This window comes from Neopelma chrysocephalum, unplaced genomic scaffold, assembly GCF_003984885.1.
Source record: "Neopelma chrysocephalum unplaced genomic scaffold, ASM398488v2 Primary Assembly neopelma1_93, whole genome shotgun sequence".
NCBI lineage: Eukaryota > Metazoa > Chordata > Aves > Passeriformes > Pipridae > Neopelma > Neopelma chrysocephalum.
The window spans coordinates 113,640-129,196 of NW_020897755.1; the positions used below are offsets into that span (position 1 = coordinate 113,640).

Sequence of the window (15,557 nt, forward strand, 5' to 3'; positions counted from 1 at the left end):
CCCTGATCCCATCCCAGTATAATCCAGTGTTTTCCTGCAGCTGCAGTGCCATTCGTTAGTGCACTTTACTCCCATCTAATGCTGCTAATTAGTCCCGGCTTTAATGCTGCTCCAGCAATTTCCGCCTTGGAAAAGAGTCAACAGCTAAATTTAATAATCTTAGTGCCTTAATTCTGACTCTCAAATGGCAACTTCTTGTAAAGCCAAAGATCAAGAGGCTTCCGGAATTAATAAAGACCAACCACCCTCTGATTGGAACCACTGCGTTTTTATTTTGTACTATAAATAGAATTCCCCTCTATTTCCCATTCCCTTACACAGGTAAATGAAACATGTAGCTGCATGTAACTCCATCCAGGAAAACACCAGCCCTAACAGCTTGTACCCACGAGGTAAGGGAGCTGTGTGTGGAAGGCACTCTGCCGTGGGTTCCATTGCATGCTGAGCACTGCCCCTGGTGTTGGCACATTCTGCCATCTCTTCACATCCTTTCCTTGACCTCTGGTATGTGAATGCTCCTCCTAGATCGATGGCTGGAGCCATCAAAGCACATCTCCACTCTTCTCCAGCAGCACAGGCACGTAGGTGAGCAAACGATGGTGTTGGGTATCCACGTGGTGATTCTGGACTGAGATGTGCAGCGCACCTTGGTTTTTACAGAGCTGGTTTTCTCACAGGACGAGCCCATCATTGATCAGTTGTCCACGGTGGAACTGTCTGGCTTATCAACATGCAGCTGATGTAACCAGCTCCTGCTGGTCACCTCGGAGTCACCTGGACCTTCAGTCTCTCTCCTGACAGCCGGACGCAGTTTCAGGAGCGACTACGTGAGGATATGCTGAGGAAACTGCAGGTTCTACTGAGTTCTGGACTTCAGGCACTTCACTGTCCTAAGGCTTTCTGTCTTGTTTTCTGTTGGGCAGGGCTGAAGAGGGGGAGAAGGTTTTGCTGTAGTCCTGACAGACGTGTTTTCCACTGCTGGTGGTGCTTTTCTGCGGTGTTTGACAGCAAGCAGTGTGGCTTCGCAGCATGGCTGGGGCAGAGGCATTTTGGAAGCATTTTGGAAGAGGCAAAGGAGGGCGAGGATTTGCAGTGATCTGGTTGTCTAACAAGTGCTGCAGCTCTGACTTGCTGCTCTTAAGTTTCTAAAGTGGAGGGAGCGCTGTGTAGTTACTTCCGGACACCAGGACTGCCAGCTCCTGGATGGACATCTCCTTGTTGAGGTAACTGTCGTACTGGGCCATGGTGAGCCTCCCGCTCTTCAGGGCATCCTCAATCGAGAACTCCCGACCAGACTTCCTGTCCAGGATCACCGACGACTCCCCGTTGGGACCCTTTATTGAGATCTCCTCCCAGTCACATTCCTGACTCTTCAGTTTGACAAACAGGCTCCATTCAATGAGGCCAAACACATGAGCTTCCTCTGGAGACATCTCTTTCCCCGTGTCAGGGTCAATGACCACGATGGAGCGCCTCAGGTGGTTCTCCCTTTGCTCCCTCTTGATAGCCACTGTCTTGAGGCGATTCTGGAGTTGCTCGATCTCTGCATCTTTTTCTCTGGACAACTGTTTCAGATCCTCTAACTCTCTTTCCAAAGCTTGGAACCTGGAGTCCAGGTTTATTCCACTGTCCACGTGGGTCATGTTTCTTAAATCCTGAGCTTCTGTAGCTGTGAGTTCAATCTCTGACTGCAGTCTCCTTGTTTCCATCAGCAGGTTCTGTTTCTCGAGGTGTAGTTTGTGGTTTTCCTCCCTCAATAAGTCTAGTTCCTTTGATGACTTGGAGTTGTTGAATTCTACCTCGGACAGCCTGGTTTCCAGGCGGTTGATATCTGCATCCAGCTCCCTCTTGCGCCTACTTTCTTCCTCCAGATTGTTCTTCAGCTTTTGAATCTCGTACTCCGTATCTCCTTTGTCCACTTGGACACTCTCTGAAAAGACCACTTTCTCTTTGACCTCCATCTTTTCCAAAGAAAGGAGCTTCTTTCGCAGGGCTTCTAGTTCTGTTTGCAAGACTTGTCTCCGGTGCTTCTCTTCCTCTAACTCCAGCTTGAGGAGGGAGTGCTCCTTCTCCTGCTGGGGATCTTGCTGAAGGATCACTTTCTGCTTCACAGTCACTCGTTCTGTCGTCTCCCTCTCCTGTTCTTCCAGCTCGTTCAAGCGGATCCTCAGCCTCTGCACCTCCAGCTCGGCCTCCCTGCGGGCCTGTCTCTCCTTCTCCAGCTCCTCCAGCTGCCGCTCCAGCTCGGAGCGTCTCCTCTGCAGCTTGCGCAGCTCCTCGCGGAGGCCGTCGATCTGCTTCAGCTCGCTCTCAATGCTCTGGGAGAAGGAGCTGACTTCAGCTTTCAAGGCAGGATCTTGCTCATACTTCACTACTTCCTGCTGGACCACTTTCTCCTTCACCTGGGAAAGCTCTTCCTCCTTCTGTCTCACTTTTTCTTCTTGGAGAAGCCGCTCCCTCTCCAGGTCGATATGTTTCATCTGTTCATCCGCCAGCTGCACTCTCAGTGATTCCACCTCCTCTCTGGTCTTGGGGTCTTCTCGAAACTGCAGAATTTCTTGAACAACTTCCTTCATTTGCACTTGAGGTTTGGTATCTTTCAAAGCTTGTATCTCTTGTTTCAGCTGGTAGATCTCCAGGTCAGCTCTTTCGATAGCTCCAGTCCTCTCTATGATTTCCTCACGGAGCCGCTGTAGCTCCTTTTCGGTTTCTGGATCATTTTTGTACTTAATGACCTCCTTAATGACTTCTTTGACTTCTACCAGTGGCCCTCTGTTCTTCAGAGCAGCCAGCTCATTCTGGCAGCTCTTCAGCTGTTCATCACCACCGCGGTATCTCCTCTCCTGCTCCACCAGCTCCAAGCGAAGGTTGGCAACTTCATTTTCAGCCTTGGGATCTGGGCGCACAATCTCACGCACTTTCTCCTGAACAACCACCTTGGAGTTCTCTTCCTCCAGCAGCTGAATCTTCCTGAGCAGCTCAGCCTTTTCCCGCTCGTTGGAACGACCCTTGGACTTCTCATCTTCGTACTGGCGCCGGAGCTCGTTCACCTCCCTCTCAATGGCCAAGTCCTTCTCTACCTTCAGCACCTCCTTGACGGTGATTTTGCCCTCGGCGATGGCCCGTTCCTTCTCAAGACGTTTGAGCTTGTCCTGGAGGAAGCTGAGCTCTTCCTCGTGCTTCTGCCGAAGGGCACTCTCCCTCTCCTTGTTCTCTTGCAACATCCGGAATTCCATCTCCAGCTGGGGGTCGTTCTGCAGCTTCAGCACCTCCTTCTCCGTTACCTTCTCCTGCTGTTTGTTCTTCTCGCTGGACAGCACGGCAATTTGTTGGCGTAAGAGGATGACTTCATTCTCCCTGGTCCCTTCCTGCCTCCTGAGCTCTTCCAATTCTTCTTTGAGCTTCAGGATTTCATCAGCTTGAGCCTTATCTTGTTCAATCCTCAGCACCTCTTTCACTATGTACTCCTGCCCTCCCTCCCTCTTCTCATGCTCCAGAACACGCAGCCGGATTTTAAGAGCCTCCAGCTCGTCCTGAAGCACCTGGTTCTTGCGCTGCTCCTCTGCCAGGTTTTGCTGCAGCCTGTGGAAGCTCTCCTCCAGCTGAGGGTCAGGCACCTTCTTCACCAGCTCTTTCTTAAGCACAGTTTCTTGAGGCTTCTGGTTTTGCAGGTGGACAATGTTGTTCTGAATGGCTTGGATCTCTGCTTCGAGCTGTTGCCGACGCTGAGTCTCATCCTCGAGCTCTTTCTTCAGCTTCCAGACTTCTTCCACGGGCCTCACGGATGATTTGGTCTGGGCAAAGTCTTGTGTCACCTGAACCTCTGGTTGCTGTTGGTGGAAAAAGAATGTGTAGTTAAAAACCCCCAATTAATCATACTTTTGGTGCTTACCATACAGTCACAGAACCGTTTAGGTTGGAAAAGACCTCCAAGATCATCAAGTCCAACCTGTGCCCGATCCCCACCTTGTCACCCAGCCCAGAGCACTGAGTGCCATGTCCAGTCATTCCTTGGACACCTCCAAGGATGGGGACTTCACCACTGCCCTGGGCAGCCCCTTCCAATGCCTGACCACCCTCTCAGTGAAGAAATTTTCCCAATATCCATCTAAACCTTTCCTGGCACAACTTGAGGCTGTTTCCTCTCATCCTGTCCCTTGTTCCCTGGGAGCAGAGCCCGACACCCCCATCCCAGCTCCCCCCTCCTGTCAGGGAGTTGCAGAGCCAGAAGGTCCCCCCTGAGCCTCCTTTTCTCCAGGCTGAGCCCCCCCCAGCTCCCTCAGCTGCTCCTGGTACTCCAGCCCCTTCCCCAGCTCCGTTCCCTTCCCTGGACACGCTCCAGCCCCTCAGTGTCCTCCTTGTCACGAGGGGCCCAGAGCTGGACACAGCACCTGAGGTGCCTCAGCAGTGCCAAGTACAGAGGGACAATCACTGCCCTGCTCCTGCTGCCACAGGTATTGGCGCCTCCTGTGACAAAGCAACAGGAGGGTGTTGAGCTCTGGCAAACTCTGAGCAGGGAGTATTTGCAAATAGACTTCCCTGCGGGTTCTCAACCTGAGAAATGCTTTCTGCAATGCCTGCTGCTGTCAGAACAAAGCTTTTGCCCACAAGGGACACTAATTCTGGCATGGAGTGGCAAAAAGTGTTAAAAATTATGTGGAGCTTCCCAGGGTGAGTGGGAAATGGGACTGGGACACACAGAGGGATGGTCTGTCTGTCATAAGTGTCTGCTGATTAATGATTTAGGGGGACAAAACACCAGCTAGGCTTGTTCCCAGTTCAGCTTGTGATAGCAGAGCCCCACGTGTGTGTCACTCACACTTCAGTGTCCTGTTGCTCCAGGTGAGCCCTTACCTGCCGCAGGAGGCTCTGAGCGAACTCCAGGTTCTGCAGCCTCTGCTTGTTCACAGCGTTTACTTCGGTGTATTTGGCTGCCAGAACAGCTTCCTACAGAACAAAAAACACATTGGGAAGAGGTTGAAAAGACTAGAAATAACAGGCCCTAAGGAGGTAACCCTGGGTGCTCCTCTGAAAACCAGCGGTGACCTGCCAAGCTTGGGGGGAGGAAGAGCGATTCTCCTGCACACTCACAGGCGTGGTTGTACTGTGAGTTTCCCAGTCAAGATAAGCAAAGAGAGGTGCAGCTGAGGAAGAATCAGGTGGACACTTCTGGCTGCCTCCACAGGTAGGAAGCAAACATATCCTGCATAAATAAGTAGCTTGTGGCCTGATCTCGCTCTGAGTATTTCTATCTTTCGTGGTGAAATCTCACTTTCTGTTTGAAAGTCTGGAGAGGGGAAAAACTCTCAGGTTTTTTGCTTTTCTCTCCCCCTTTCAAGAAGTGTTAAACCCAGCATTTCTCCTCTCTAATTCTGGCCAGACCAGCCCCAAAATTTGATGGGCTGAGAATAATGAGGAATCCCTTCCTCCTGATTCCCTGCCCTTCCTTGCAGTCCCCTCTGGGACTAAGGTCCCCGACAGTAAATATAAGTATTTGCAAACCCCCACAGGTCCCATCAGCTGCTCTAGCTCTCTTTTGGCTGCCCCTTACCTCCTCCTTCACTTTGGCAGCTGGAGACTGCAGCCTGGGCTTCTTGCTCATGTACCCGTTCCGGTTGTTCTCCAGGTCCAGGATGGACCGCAGCTTCTCAGCTTCCAACTCGTAGTCCTGCGGGAAGACATTCCCAGGAAGAATGTGAGAATACTGGGTCCCCTTCATGCACAGGCTCCTCCTAAGCCCTGGCTTTAACAGCTTCTTCCCTTGACCCATTTTTGGGGGAGTTGCTGAGGTTGGTGGGACCAGAGCTGCCGGCAGGTTCTGAGCTGGGTCACTGCAACAGCCCAGCTGCAGATGTGTCCTGACTTGTCCTGCTGGGTTTGGGGTGGAAACTCTCCTCTCACAGTAAAGCCAGTTGCCAGGCTCGTGGCCACGTGATGTCAATACTGGGATAGATACAACGTGGTTTCAGCTCATCAGTTGACTGAGCAAAGGGCACTGGCTTTCTTTAGGTGGCTCCCTGTAGGATGTAGTTGGTTCTGCCCCTCTATGACATTCTGGTGAGACCCCAGCTGGGGTACTGCACCCAGCTCTGGGGTCCTCAGTTCAAGAAAGACTGGGACCTGTTGGAGCTGGTCAAGAGGATGCCACAAAACCCCAATTTCTGCTCTGGAGCCAGGCTGGGAGACCTGGGGGTGTTCATCCTGGAGAAGAGAAGGCTCTGGGGAGACCTTAGAGCCCCTTCCAGTGCCTAAAGGGGCTCCAGGAGAGCTGGAGAGGGACGTGGGACAAGGGCCTGAAGGGACAGGACCAGGGAGAAGGGCTTTCCACTGCCAGAGGGCAGGGATAGATGGGATATTGGGAAGGAATTGTTGGCTGTGAGGGTGGGGAGGACCTGGCACAGGTTGCCCAGAGAAGCTGTGGCTGCCCCATCCCTGGAAGGGTTCAAGGCCAGGTTGGAAGGAGCTTGGAGCAACCTGAGCTAGTGAAAGGTGTCCCTGCCCATGGCAGGAGGGTGGAATGAAGTGGTCTATAAGGTCCCTTCTAACCCAAACTGCTCTGTTTCTAAGTTCTCCCACAGGCAGAACTGCAGTCCTTACCTTCACTGCCTGCTGGTACTGCTGAGCTGTGGCAGAGACCTTCTGCACCTCCTGTTCCTTGCTGGCAATGTCACTGAGGAGAGCCTGGCAGGAACACAGACGCACAAAGCAGACACAAATTCATCATTCAGCCTTTTTGAGGGTTGTCATTAAAATCACAACATTGAGAATCACAACCTACTCAAGCTACTCTGCTCTGTGTAAACAAGACACAGGAGGACAGTGGGAGCTTAGAGCTTTATAAAAATGCATAGAACTTCATAAAAATAAAGCTAATATTTATGTTTTTCTATTTTATGTTCAGGATTTATCTAAGTTCTGTTGTTTTAATATTGTTCCCTCTCCTGTCCCTGTGGAGCCCAGGCTGCTCTCAGAATTACCGCTTGGTTCTTCAGCTTCATCTCCACTTGCTGGATGTTGTCGGTCTCCTGTGGCTCGTAGTTGGGGATGTTGGACAGGAACTGGTTCACCTTGTCGTAGTTGGTGCGGTAGTTGGAATAGGCACTCTTTGCTTTCTGCAGTGTCTGTGTTCTGTGGGGGGAAAACAGCTCAGCTTCATCCCTGTCACATCTCCTGTGTCTTCTGCAAACACCTCTTAACCACCTCCCCTGCTCCCTGAAGACATGGATTTGAGCCAGAGTTGTTCTCTTGGCAAAGTCCCCATCTCTGTTGCGAGAGCACTTAATCCTAGAGTTTCCCCAGAACTACCCAGCCAGTGCACGGGTGCAACCACTCCCTCTTCCTCCTTAGACCTCCTGGAAGCCCTTCTGCAACTCCTCGTTCCCAGGATGGTGTTGTGGCTCTCCCAGGTTCGCTGTGGTTCCAGCAGTAACTCTCCCGGCTCTCCAGGCCGGCCCTGGAGTCTCACCTGTGGTCGATCTGCTTGCTGAGGTTGTTGAAGCGCTGGTTGAGTTTGTAGAGCTCGGCCTCCTGCCGCTCGATGTCGGGGCAGTGCTCCTGGAACTTGCTGGCCAGGGTGTTGGAGCACGTCTTGGTCCTCTGCAGGTTCTGCTCGGCTTCGTTGAGCAGGAACTTTTTGGACTGGAGCTCGGTGCCCATGGCCTGTGGAAAAAGCAGGAGAGAGGGATTCTCTTGGGTTGCACAAATGCCAGGCTTTTGTCACTGTTCCACTTCTACCGGAACATCCTCTGCAGAGGATGAGGAGTGACTGAGCTGTGGCAGTGCTACCAGGTGTGGACAGATGCAAGTTCAAGGCTTGCAAGGTAACCAGAATTATCTTGCAAATCTGAGGGGAGAAGGCTACCTCCTGCTCTCTTCTCTGCCTGCTAACCTTCAAAATCAACCATACCATGTGCAAAATGTCTGGTGCTCCTCAAGCAAGGATTAAACACTGCTCCTGCCAGTGCAGCAACTCCAGCAGGAGCTGTGACAGCTTTTGCACACTAGTCTGAACTCGGAGAATTGATGGAAAAGCTGAAGAAGCAGAGAAAGTTCTGGCCTAGCCAATTCTCGGCCTTTCCATAGCAGAAGAAAATTCCAGTTTGGGTTGGCAGCTTTTCCTGGCAATAAGTGTCCTCAAAGCCTTGCCAGGTCCATCGCTTTTCAGTATCAGGCCACTGCATTGCTTTTCCCAGACCATTTTATCCTTCACTTCTCAAAGAATCACAGAAGGTTGGAAGGGACCTTCAAGCCCATCTCGTTCTACCCCCTGCCGTGGGCAGGGACACCTCCCACTAGCCCAGGTTGCTCCAAGCCCCGTCCAACCTGGCCTTGGACACTTCCAGGGATGGGGCAGCCACAGCTTCTCTGGGCAACCTGTGCCAGGGCCTCACCACCCTCACAGGGAAGGATTTCTTTCCAATATCTAATCTAAATCTCTTATTTCTTAGTTTAAAACCATTCCTATTGTCCTATCGCTCTCTGCCTGTGTAAAAAGTCTCTCTTTTTCTCTTTTAAACTCCCCTTTAGGCACTGGAAGGGGCTCTAACGTCTCCCTGGAGCCATCTCTTGTCCACGCTGAACATTCCCAGCTCTCTCAGCCCAGCTCCAGAGCACAGGGGCTCCAGCCCTTGGAGCATCTTCATGGCCTCCTCTGGATCAGCTCAAACAGGTCCCAGCCTTTCTTGTGCTGAGGACCCCAGAGCTGGACACAGCACTGTGGGTGGGGTCTCATGAGGGCAGAGTAGACAGGGACTTACTCTCCATTGGTCCTTTTGTCAAATCACAAGAATTCAACTGGCATTTGATTTGATTTGGGGATGGGAAGGGTTTGCATTTGAAGTAGTTGGGACCCCTGCAGTCGAGGTGAGCTCTCACCCCCACTGGGGGAGGCCACACTTTTACCAACTGATTCAAGTTGACCAGCAATTTCCTCAGATTTTGGGAATTGGCTCTGTATGGGGAGCATGTCAATAGGGCAGAACACTCACCAGCAGCTCTTCTTTCTTCCGGTCCACCACCCGCAGGTCCTCCGGCACCGTGTCATCCGAGACCAGTTTGTTCTCGTAGGTGGACAGCAGGTCTCGGCCTTGTTGGAGGCTCCTCTCGAGGTTTGTGGCCACCTCAACTCTGTGCAGACACGAGAGGAAGGTGTTTAAGCACATCTGCACCTGTCTCATAGAATCACAGAATATGCTGAGCTGGAAGGGACTGACAAGGATCATCCATCCAACCCCTGGCCCTGCACAGACACCCCAACAATCCCACCCTGTCCCTGAGAGTGTTTTCCAAACTCTCCTTGAGCTCTGGCAGCCTTGGGGCTGTGCCCACTGCCCTGGGGAGCCTGGTCAGTGCCCAACCACCCTCTGGGGGAAGAACCTTTTCCCAAGATCCAACCTGACCCTGCCCTGACACAGCTCCAGCCGTTCCCTGGGTCGTCACTTGGGTCACAAGAATTAAGAGATCGGAGCTGCCCCTCTGCTTCCCCTCATGAGGATGTTGAAGACCACAATGAGGTCTCCTGCAGGATCCTCCATTATCCCTGGGTCAAGCCACGATTTAAGCCATGACTTACTTCTCCTGGGCAGCGCTGAGCAGCTGCACCACGCGGTCGTACTTCTTGTTGGTGTTCTCCACCTTGTTCTTGACCAGGGTAGCGCTGCCGGTGTTGGGCACGGACTCGATGAAGGCCTCACACTCCTGGATCTTCCTCGTTTTCTCAGGTTCAATGCGCCGGACCTCATTGGTGATGTTCTGCAGGAGGAACAAAGCCTTTAGAGCAGCTGAACTAGGACCTGATGGCTACAAAGGAGCTGGCCCTTGGCTGCCCAGGGTGAAGAGGAAGGTCAGGGCTGAGGGCTTGTGTTAGATGGAAGGTGCCTTTCAGCCCTGCAAGGCACAGGAGGATATTTTTCGTTGACTTTCTGTTGACTTGTCTCTCCTGGGGCAAGGAAACTGCCTTAGCAAGGAATCTCCAGCTGGGGAGTGGTTCCCAACAGCTCCAACTCTGACAGCGATGTGCTGGATCCATCTGGACTGCTGGTCCCTGACGGATGAATCCTTGCCTGGACAGTGAAGTGCTGCAGGCAGTTGGAGCAATTTGCTTTCACTTGCGGTGGCACTTGGATTTTTTCCACAGCCCTCGGCAGATGATGTAACCAGGACCTGAACTTCCTCCTAAACCAAGGGAGGTTTGTGGCACAGAGCCTGGCTTAATTAGGGGTCTGGAGGAGAGGAAAGAGGCCGGATGCTATGGCACCGGAGCCTAGAGGAGCAGGTCCACAAGGAGAAACAGTGCCCTGGACCAGAGGTGTTTTCCTGCTCCTCTCTGAGTTGGTGATGGTGGTGGCAAAGCCTGAGGGCTCCCTTCTTCCTCACAGCCATCACCTGCAGCCATCACCTTTTTCCCATTCAGCTGAGCTGGAGGAGGAGCAAGGCAAAGTTTTTTGGCTTCTGAGGCTCCTCAAAGGGCTGCTCCCCATCTCCACTGGAGGAAGCAGCCAGCTGTGAGCATCACTCCATCCCTACTCCTGGGTTCGGGGAGAGCTTGCAGCACCCAGGATACTGAGGACCACTCTGGAGACCCTTTGGAGCACAGTCCCCGTATGGCACCATCCCCCTGCCTCCACATCCCGTACCTTGAGGTCCTTGGAGCGCTCGGTGCTGTCCTGCACCGCCCGGCTCTGCTCCAGCGGCGGGCGCAGGTTTGCTGTTATTGCTTTCTCCTGCTTGTCCAGGTCACTGTTGACTTTCTCCAGCCCTGCCAGGAGCTGGCGGCCCCGAACCGAAGCAGCATCTGGATCATGAGGGGAGACCAGGTTAGAGCTGGTTTGGAAGCTGGTTCTGGGCTCAGTCCCACCGTTGAGTGCCAAACCCACATCTCACTGCCCTCCCTGAGCACGGGCTGCTGTGCTCACAACCTCCTGCTCTGCCCCTGCACCCATCCCAGCACTCTTGTTCCCAGGACACTTAGGAGATGGGAACATGCCCCTGAGATGTTCCCCCAGCCTTTCTGTGCCCGGAAGGAGCGAGCCCCAAGCTGCTCCCCTGATCCACACCTCCGATGCTGTCTGCCTTCAGCCCCTCGTAGCGCTGCTGGAGGATGTTCTTGCAGTTGTTTGTCTTCTCCTTCACGGCCACGTAGTGCTTGGCAATCCTGCAAAGCGGGGCAGTGGGAGGTCAGACAGGCCCTCAGCCCTTCCATCATCCACCACCCATCCCAGTGCTGTTCCAGGAAGGAGCAAGTAGGGAAGAGGCACCTTCACCCCATGTTGGCAAAGTGTAGAGCAGTGTCTTCATCAGAGCAGGGGAGAGGCAGCAAAGGCAGGTACCTGCCTGCCGAGGGAGGGGTGGGCAACTCCCCCTGCCATAGTGGCCCCCAGGGGAGGGGGGGACCTGGATGGCTCTCAGCTGGTCCTGCTTTGCCAGGCGGGATCTTGTGAACAAGCAGGAAGGTTGTTCCCTCCTGGAGGAAGCCTGAGGCTTCGAGATGGCACAGCTTCGCTGTGGGAATTGGGGCAGAGCCCCTGGGGGTGCCAGACGGGGGGTGCAGCGTTTGTGGCACGGCCCGGGGCTGGTGAAGGCAAGGGCAAAGGCTGGGGGGTCCAGCACACAGGCTGGGGGGCACGTACTGGTCTGCCAGTGCTATTGCCTCGGGGTCGGGCGGGGGGATCATGAAGCAGACCCCCGGGGCGCTGATCCTGTCTCCTGCGCCGTCGGCCACTTCCCAAAGGTCTCCGCTGTTCCTGTGCAGGGTGTACTGGGCTCCTCGGCTGATCTGGCCCTGGGGGACAGGAACCGGTCACAGCGGCACGTCAGGAAATGCCACCCCCGCTCTGCCCCACGCCGGCAGCGCTCGCTGGGAGGCAGGACCGGCACAAACCCCAATCCCTTCTCCTGACTTCTCCCAGAGTCTGCCGCTTGCCAGAAGCCCATGTGCCTTCTCCTCCCTCCCCGGAGCCTCCAGGCGCGATGCCGTGGCTCTTGCAACAGCCACGGCGAGCAAATTCCCACTCGGGCAGAGATGAGGAGGCGTTTCCATGGCAGTGCTCTGGCTTTCCTTTTCCGAGAGGCCGGGAGCTGAGTCAGCTGGAGCTGCTGGCTCCTGTCCCAGCCCCTGCCACTCCCGTGGTGTCTGCTGGCTCCACTGCCCCATCCCTTTGGCCAACTACTCCGTGCTGGTGGGTTGAGGGGATGTGGACTGGGAATGGCTGGTGGTGGGGGGTGTTTCTTTGATCAGAAACATGCCGGGACATCTGCACCGTCCCAGCACAAGGAGCGTGGGAATGTGGCAGAGCTGGGCTGTCGCAACCTCCTCAGGGTGTGTGATAGGCACAGAGGTTTTGTTTTCTCCAGACCCCTCCTGCCCTGGTCCTCAGCTGCAAAACCTGCTCTCCCACTGGGGTGAGCACGACCTTTGCCTTGTTCCCACCGTGGAAGACATCACTGCTTCCTTCCCAGTGCCTCTTCCATCCCCTGGCGAGCTGGTCCCCAGCAGCCCCTCTGCCCCGCTCGGGGGTGAGGGCGGTGTTACCTGCTCGCCTTCGTACTCGCACAGAGCCTCCACGGGGACGGGCTGGGGCGGCGGCTCACGGCGGTACCGCAGGGGCAGGACCTGCAGGCTGCGCTCCTGCAGGGACTTCACCACGGCCTCGTACTTCTCCAAGGCCTTCTCCTGGTCCTGGCACAGGGCAACGACCAAAACCAGTAAGGAAACATGGGAACGAACTCCTGGGCTCTCCCGGCCGGGGAGGAGCTCAGACCAATGCGCTCAGGACAGAGACTGCAGCTTCGGGTCCTGCCGTGTGCTCCTGCCCCAAGTGCTCCTGCACTCTCCTGCCTCCTGCAGCCAGGCTGAGGACTGGGACTGTGCCCATGAGTTGCCACGCCTGGGCACTACCCAGCAGGCAGTGACAGGGTTCCCTGGTGCATGGCCCATGTCTGCATGGCTGTGTGTTGGGGGACAGCCCCGTTCCCAGCCCTGATCACAGCCCCGGGACAAGGCTCTCCAGCGGTTGCTCTATTTCTAGCTGTGGATGTATCCCAAAATGTTGAGTGGGATGGAGCACACGGGAGGAGAGGGACAGCTCTCAGGGAAGAGCTATCAGCTGTGCCGGGACACGTGCATCAGCTGGGCCTGCTGCAGCATGCTTAGGCTTGGGCTTGGGCTCGGGCTCGGGCTCAGCACAGCCCTTCCCAAGTGGGCGGATCTCCAGCCCGGCTCCCGGCAGCACAGCAAGTTCCACAACCTCCTCTGGCAGCAGGTCTAATTATGCTCCTGCCCTTAACGAGCAGTAACTCCATGAAAGAACAAATAAAAACCAGCCCAGTGAGCAATTACGTTGCCAGGGGAGAGGCAATCTCTAGCCAGAGGGGAAGGAAGAGCCGGGGGAAGGCCGGGAAGAGGGAGCAGCAGCAGGTCCATGGAGAAAGCTGGGCCAGGTGCCCACACGGGCAAGGACGTCCCTCCCCCGGTGCCATGGGGACACTGGCTCCTGCTCCTGCCTCCCCTGCAGTCCTGCCTGCACCAACACTCACATCCAGCTCCCGCAGCAGGGACTCCAGCTGGTATCTGTCCTTGAACTCCGGGCTGAATTTTTGGTCCAGGTCTGTGTCCACTTTCTTCAAGAGCTCCTGGGCATCCTTACTGTCCTTCTGAAACTGCACAAAGGGAAAGTGTCTTGTGAGGGAGGGTCCTGCTGGAGCATGGAGCAGACCCACCCCAGCACCATGGTCCTCACACAGACACCAGGAGCTCTGCTGGGCACCTGGACACCCAGAATACACAGAGAAAGGCAAGGAATCACTGCTTCCCATGCTCAGGACATCAGAGTGAGGGAAAAGACAGCAAGAAGCAGTTTATTCCAGGGTCCTCTCCAGCAGAGTTGTTAAGTCCCACCTTTGCCTGCCCTCAGTTTGTCTCACTGGGACAGCATCACAACGGTGTGTGGCGTCTCCACTGCCAGCACAGGAGAAGGCAGAGCCAAGCCCTTCCACACACAAACCACCCCCTGGGGCAGTTATTCTGGCAGATACCCACAAAAGGCACTGCCTGGGCTGGGCACCAGGGTTCAGCTTTGGCAAGAGACTCCTCACGTCGTGAACACGCCCAGGCTGTGGGAGAGGAATCCAGCCTGACCTGCTCCCCTGCAGAGCCTCCCTGGCTGTCAGATGCCATTTATCCAGCAGACATCTGTCTGCCCAGCTCAGCCGGGGCGCTCAGCCCTTGTGCCGGGCTCCCCGGGGGCAGCTCTGCCTTTGGCAGGTGTCATTTCCTCACAAGGGCCTGTTCTGCTTCCGAGTGGAGCATGCAAGGTCTCCCCATGCCCAGTTTTGGGGGTGAGGTACCTCAGCTGTTCTGCAGACAAAGACACCAACCCCAGACTGTGGCTCGTGAACCTCAGTGTTGGAGTGGAAACTTTCTGCAAGTCATGCTTTGGCCAAGAAATCACTGACCTGTGGTGCCTGAGCAATTGTGACTTGTGTTCTGTCAGCTCAAGGTGCTCTCCTGGCCTCAAAAGCCCTGTTTCTAGAGGACTCTGGCTTTTCTACTGTGTTTCCAGAATAGCAGGAGGTTTTGTTTTCTGTGATCTCCCGCAACCCAGCACTTGCTCTCCAGGCTCCAACCACTCTCTGCCCCCAGGGAGCTGGTACCTTGTGGAAGTCCTCCATGAACTTCAGGTGGCTCTCCTCGCAGATCAGCAGGTTGAGGTACTCCTTCCAGTCGGCGTGCACGGCCTCGATGTGAGCCTGCAACACGGGGTGGGAGGGGATGTTAGTGGGACCCCCATGGCAGGGGAGAGCCTCAGCTGCCCACCTGAAAGCACCAGTTGCCATCCTGAGTGAACAACTCCTTGGCAGCCTCTGGAGCCACCCAGATGCTCTCAGGTCAAAGCTAGGATGGGAATACCCAAAGCTGGGATGCTCCAATGGAGATGTGGGGCTGGAGGGAAGGAGGCAAATCCTTGTGTCCATCTTCCCATCAAATAAAGAATAATTTATCTTTTGTGGGTGGGCACAGGGTAATTGCCACAGGAATGAGGAAGATGGGAAGAGCTCCTTAGGTTTATCTTTGCTCCTCCAATGCTGTTTACACACTTGCAGGTGAAGGAGGCTTTTTCCCACTTGGCATCTCAGGAACTAAAGTCACGAGTCGCGTTGGCAGCAATTCCCACTCTGGAGAGGGGCTGGGTGAGTCTGGGCTGGGTGGGAGCTGGGCCCCCTCCCAGTGCTCACCTCGATGGCGTTCTTCCCGGGGTGATTCTGGGCGAGCAGCTGATCTCCATCCGCGTGCAGCTTGTTGATGGCCTCCTCCTTCTCCTCCAGCTTCCGGTGGATGAAGTTCTGGATGGGGAGAAGTGAAATATTGATCCCTATGCAAAGAGGGGACCCTGGCTGTGTCCTGGGACTGAGCGACTCTGAAAGGGCTCAAACAGCTCCACAAAGCCAAGTGTGATGTTCCCCCAGTGCAGCTCTTGCTTTTCCCTCCCTTGCAGATGTTGCTGAAGATGTGACTCTTGCCAAGCCAATGCTGAGATAAGGCAGAGGAGGATGAGGAAGCT

The 15,557-nt window shown here is 54.8% G+C and overlaps 1 protein-coding gene across 2 annotated transcripts in view; it reads right to left on the reverse strand.

The window, feature by feature from the left end:
* PPL (periplakin) overlaps positions 1-15,557 on the reverse strand; it is a 48,308-nt gene that overhangs the window by 19,605 nt on the left and 13,146 nt on the right. The window contains exons 8-22 of one of the 2 annotated variants that reach the window (XM_027693650.1): positions 15,232-15,339; positions 14,650-14,745; positions 13,534-13,656; positions 12,530-12,676; positions 11,628-11,779; positions 11,055-11,152; positions 10,635-10,792; positions 9,572-9,750; positions 8,988-9,126; positions 7,466-7,659; positions 6,978-7,128; positions 6,598-6,681; positions 5,552-5,668; positions 4,855-4,947; positions 1,123-3,830 (exon numbers count right to left, since the gene is read on the reverse strand). In XM_027693650.1, the coding sequence (XP_027549451.1) occupies positions 1,146-3,830; positions 4,855-4,947; positions 5,552-5,668; positions 6,598-6,681; positions 6,978-7,128; positions 7,466-7,659; positions 8,988-9,126; positions 9,572-9,750; positions 10,635-10,792; positions 11,055-11,152; positions 11,628-11,779; positions 12,530-12,676; positions 13,534-13,656; positions 14,650-14,745; positions 15,232-15,339 (4,524 nt within the window). In that variant the 3' untranslated portion in view covers positions 1,123-1,145. Of the gene's footprint in view, positions 1-264; positions 3,831-4,854; positions 4,948-5,551; positions 5,669-6,597; positions 6,682-6,977; positions 7,129-7,465; positions 7,660-8,987; positions 9,127-9,571; positions 9,751-10,634; positions 10,793-11,054; positions 11,153-11,627; positions 11,780-12,529; positions 12,677-13,533; positions 13,657-14,649; positions 14,746-15,231; positions 15,340-15,557 lie in introns of those variants that run through there. The other variant, XM_027693648.1, reaches the window with a different exon arrangement.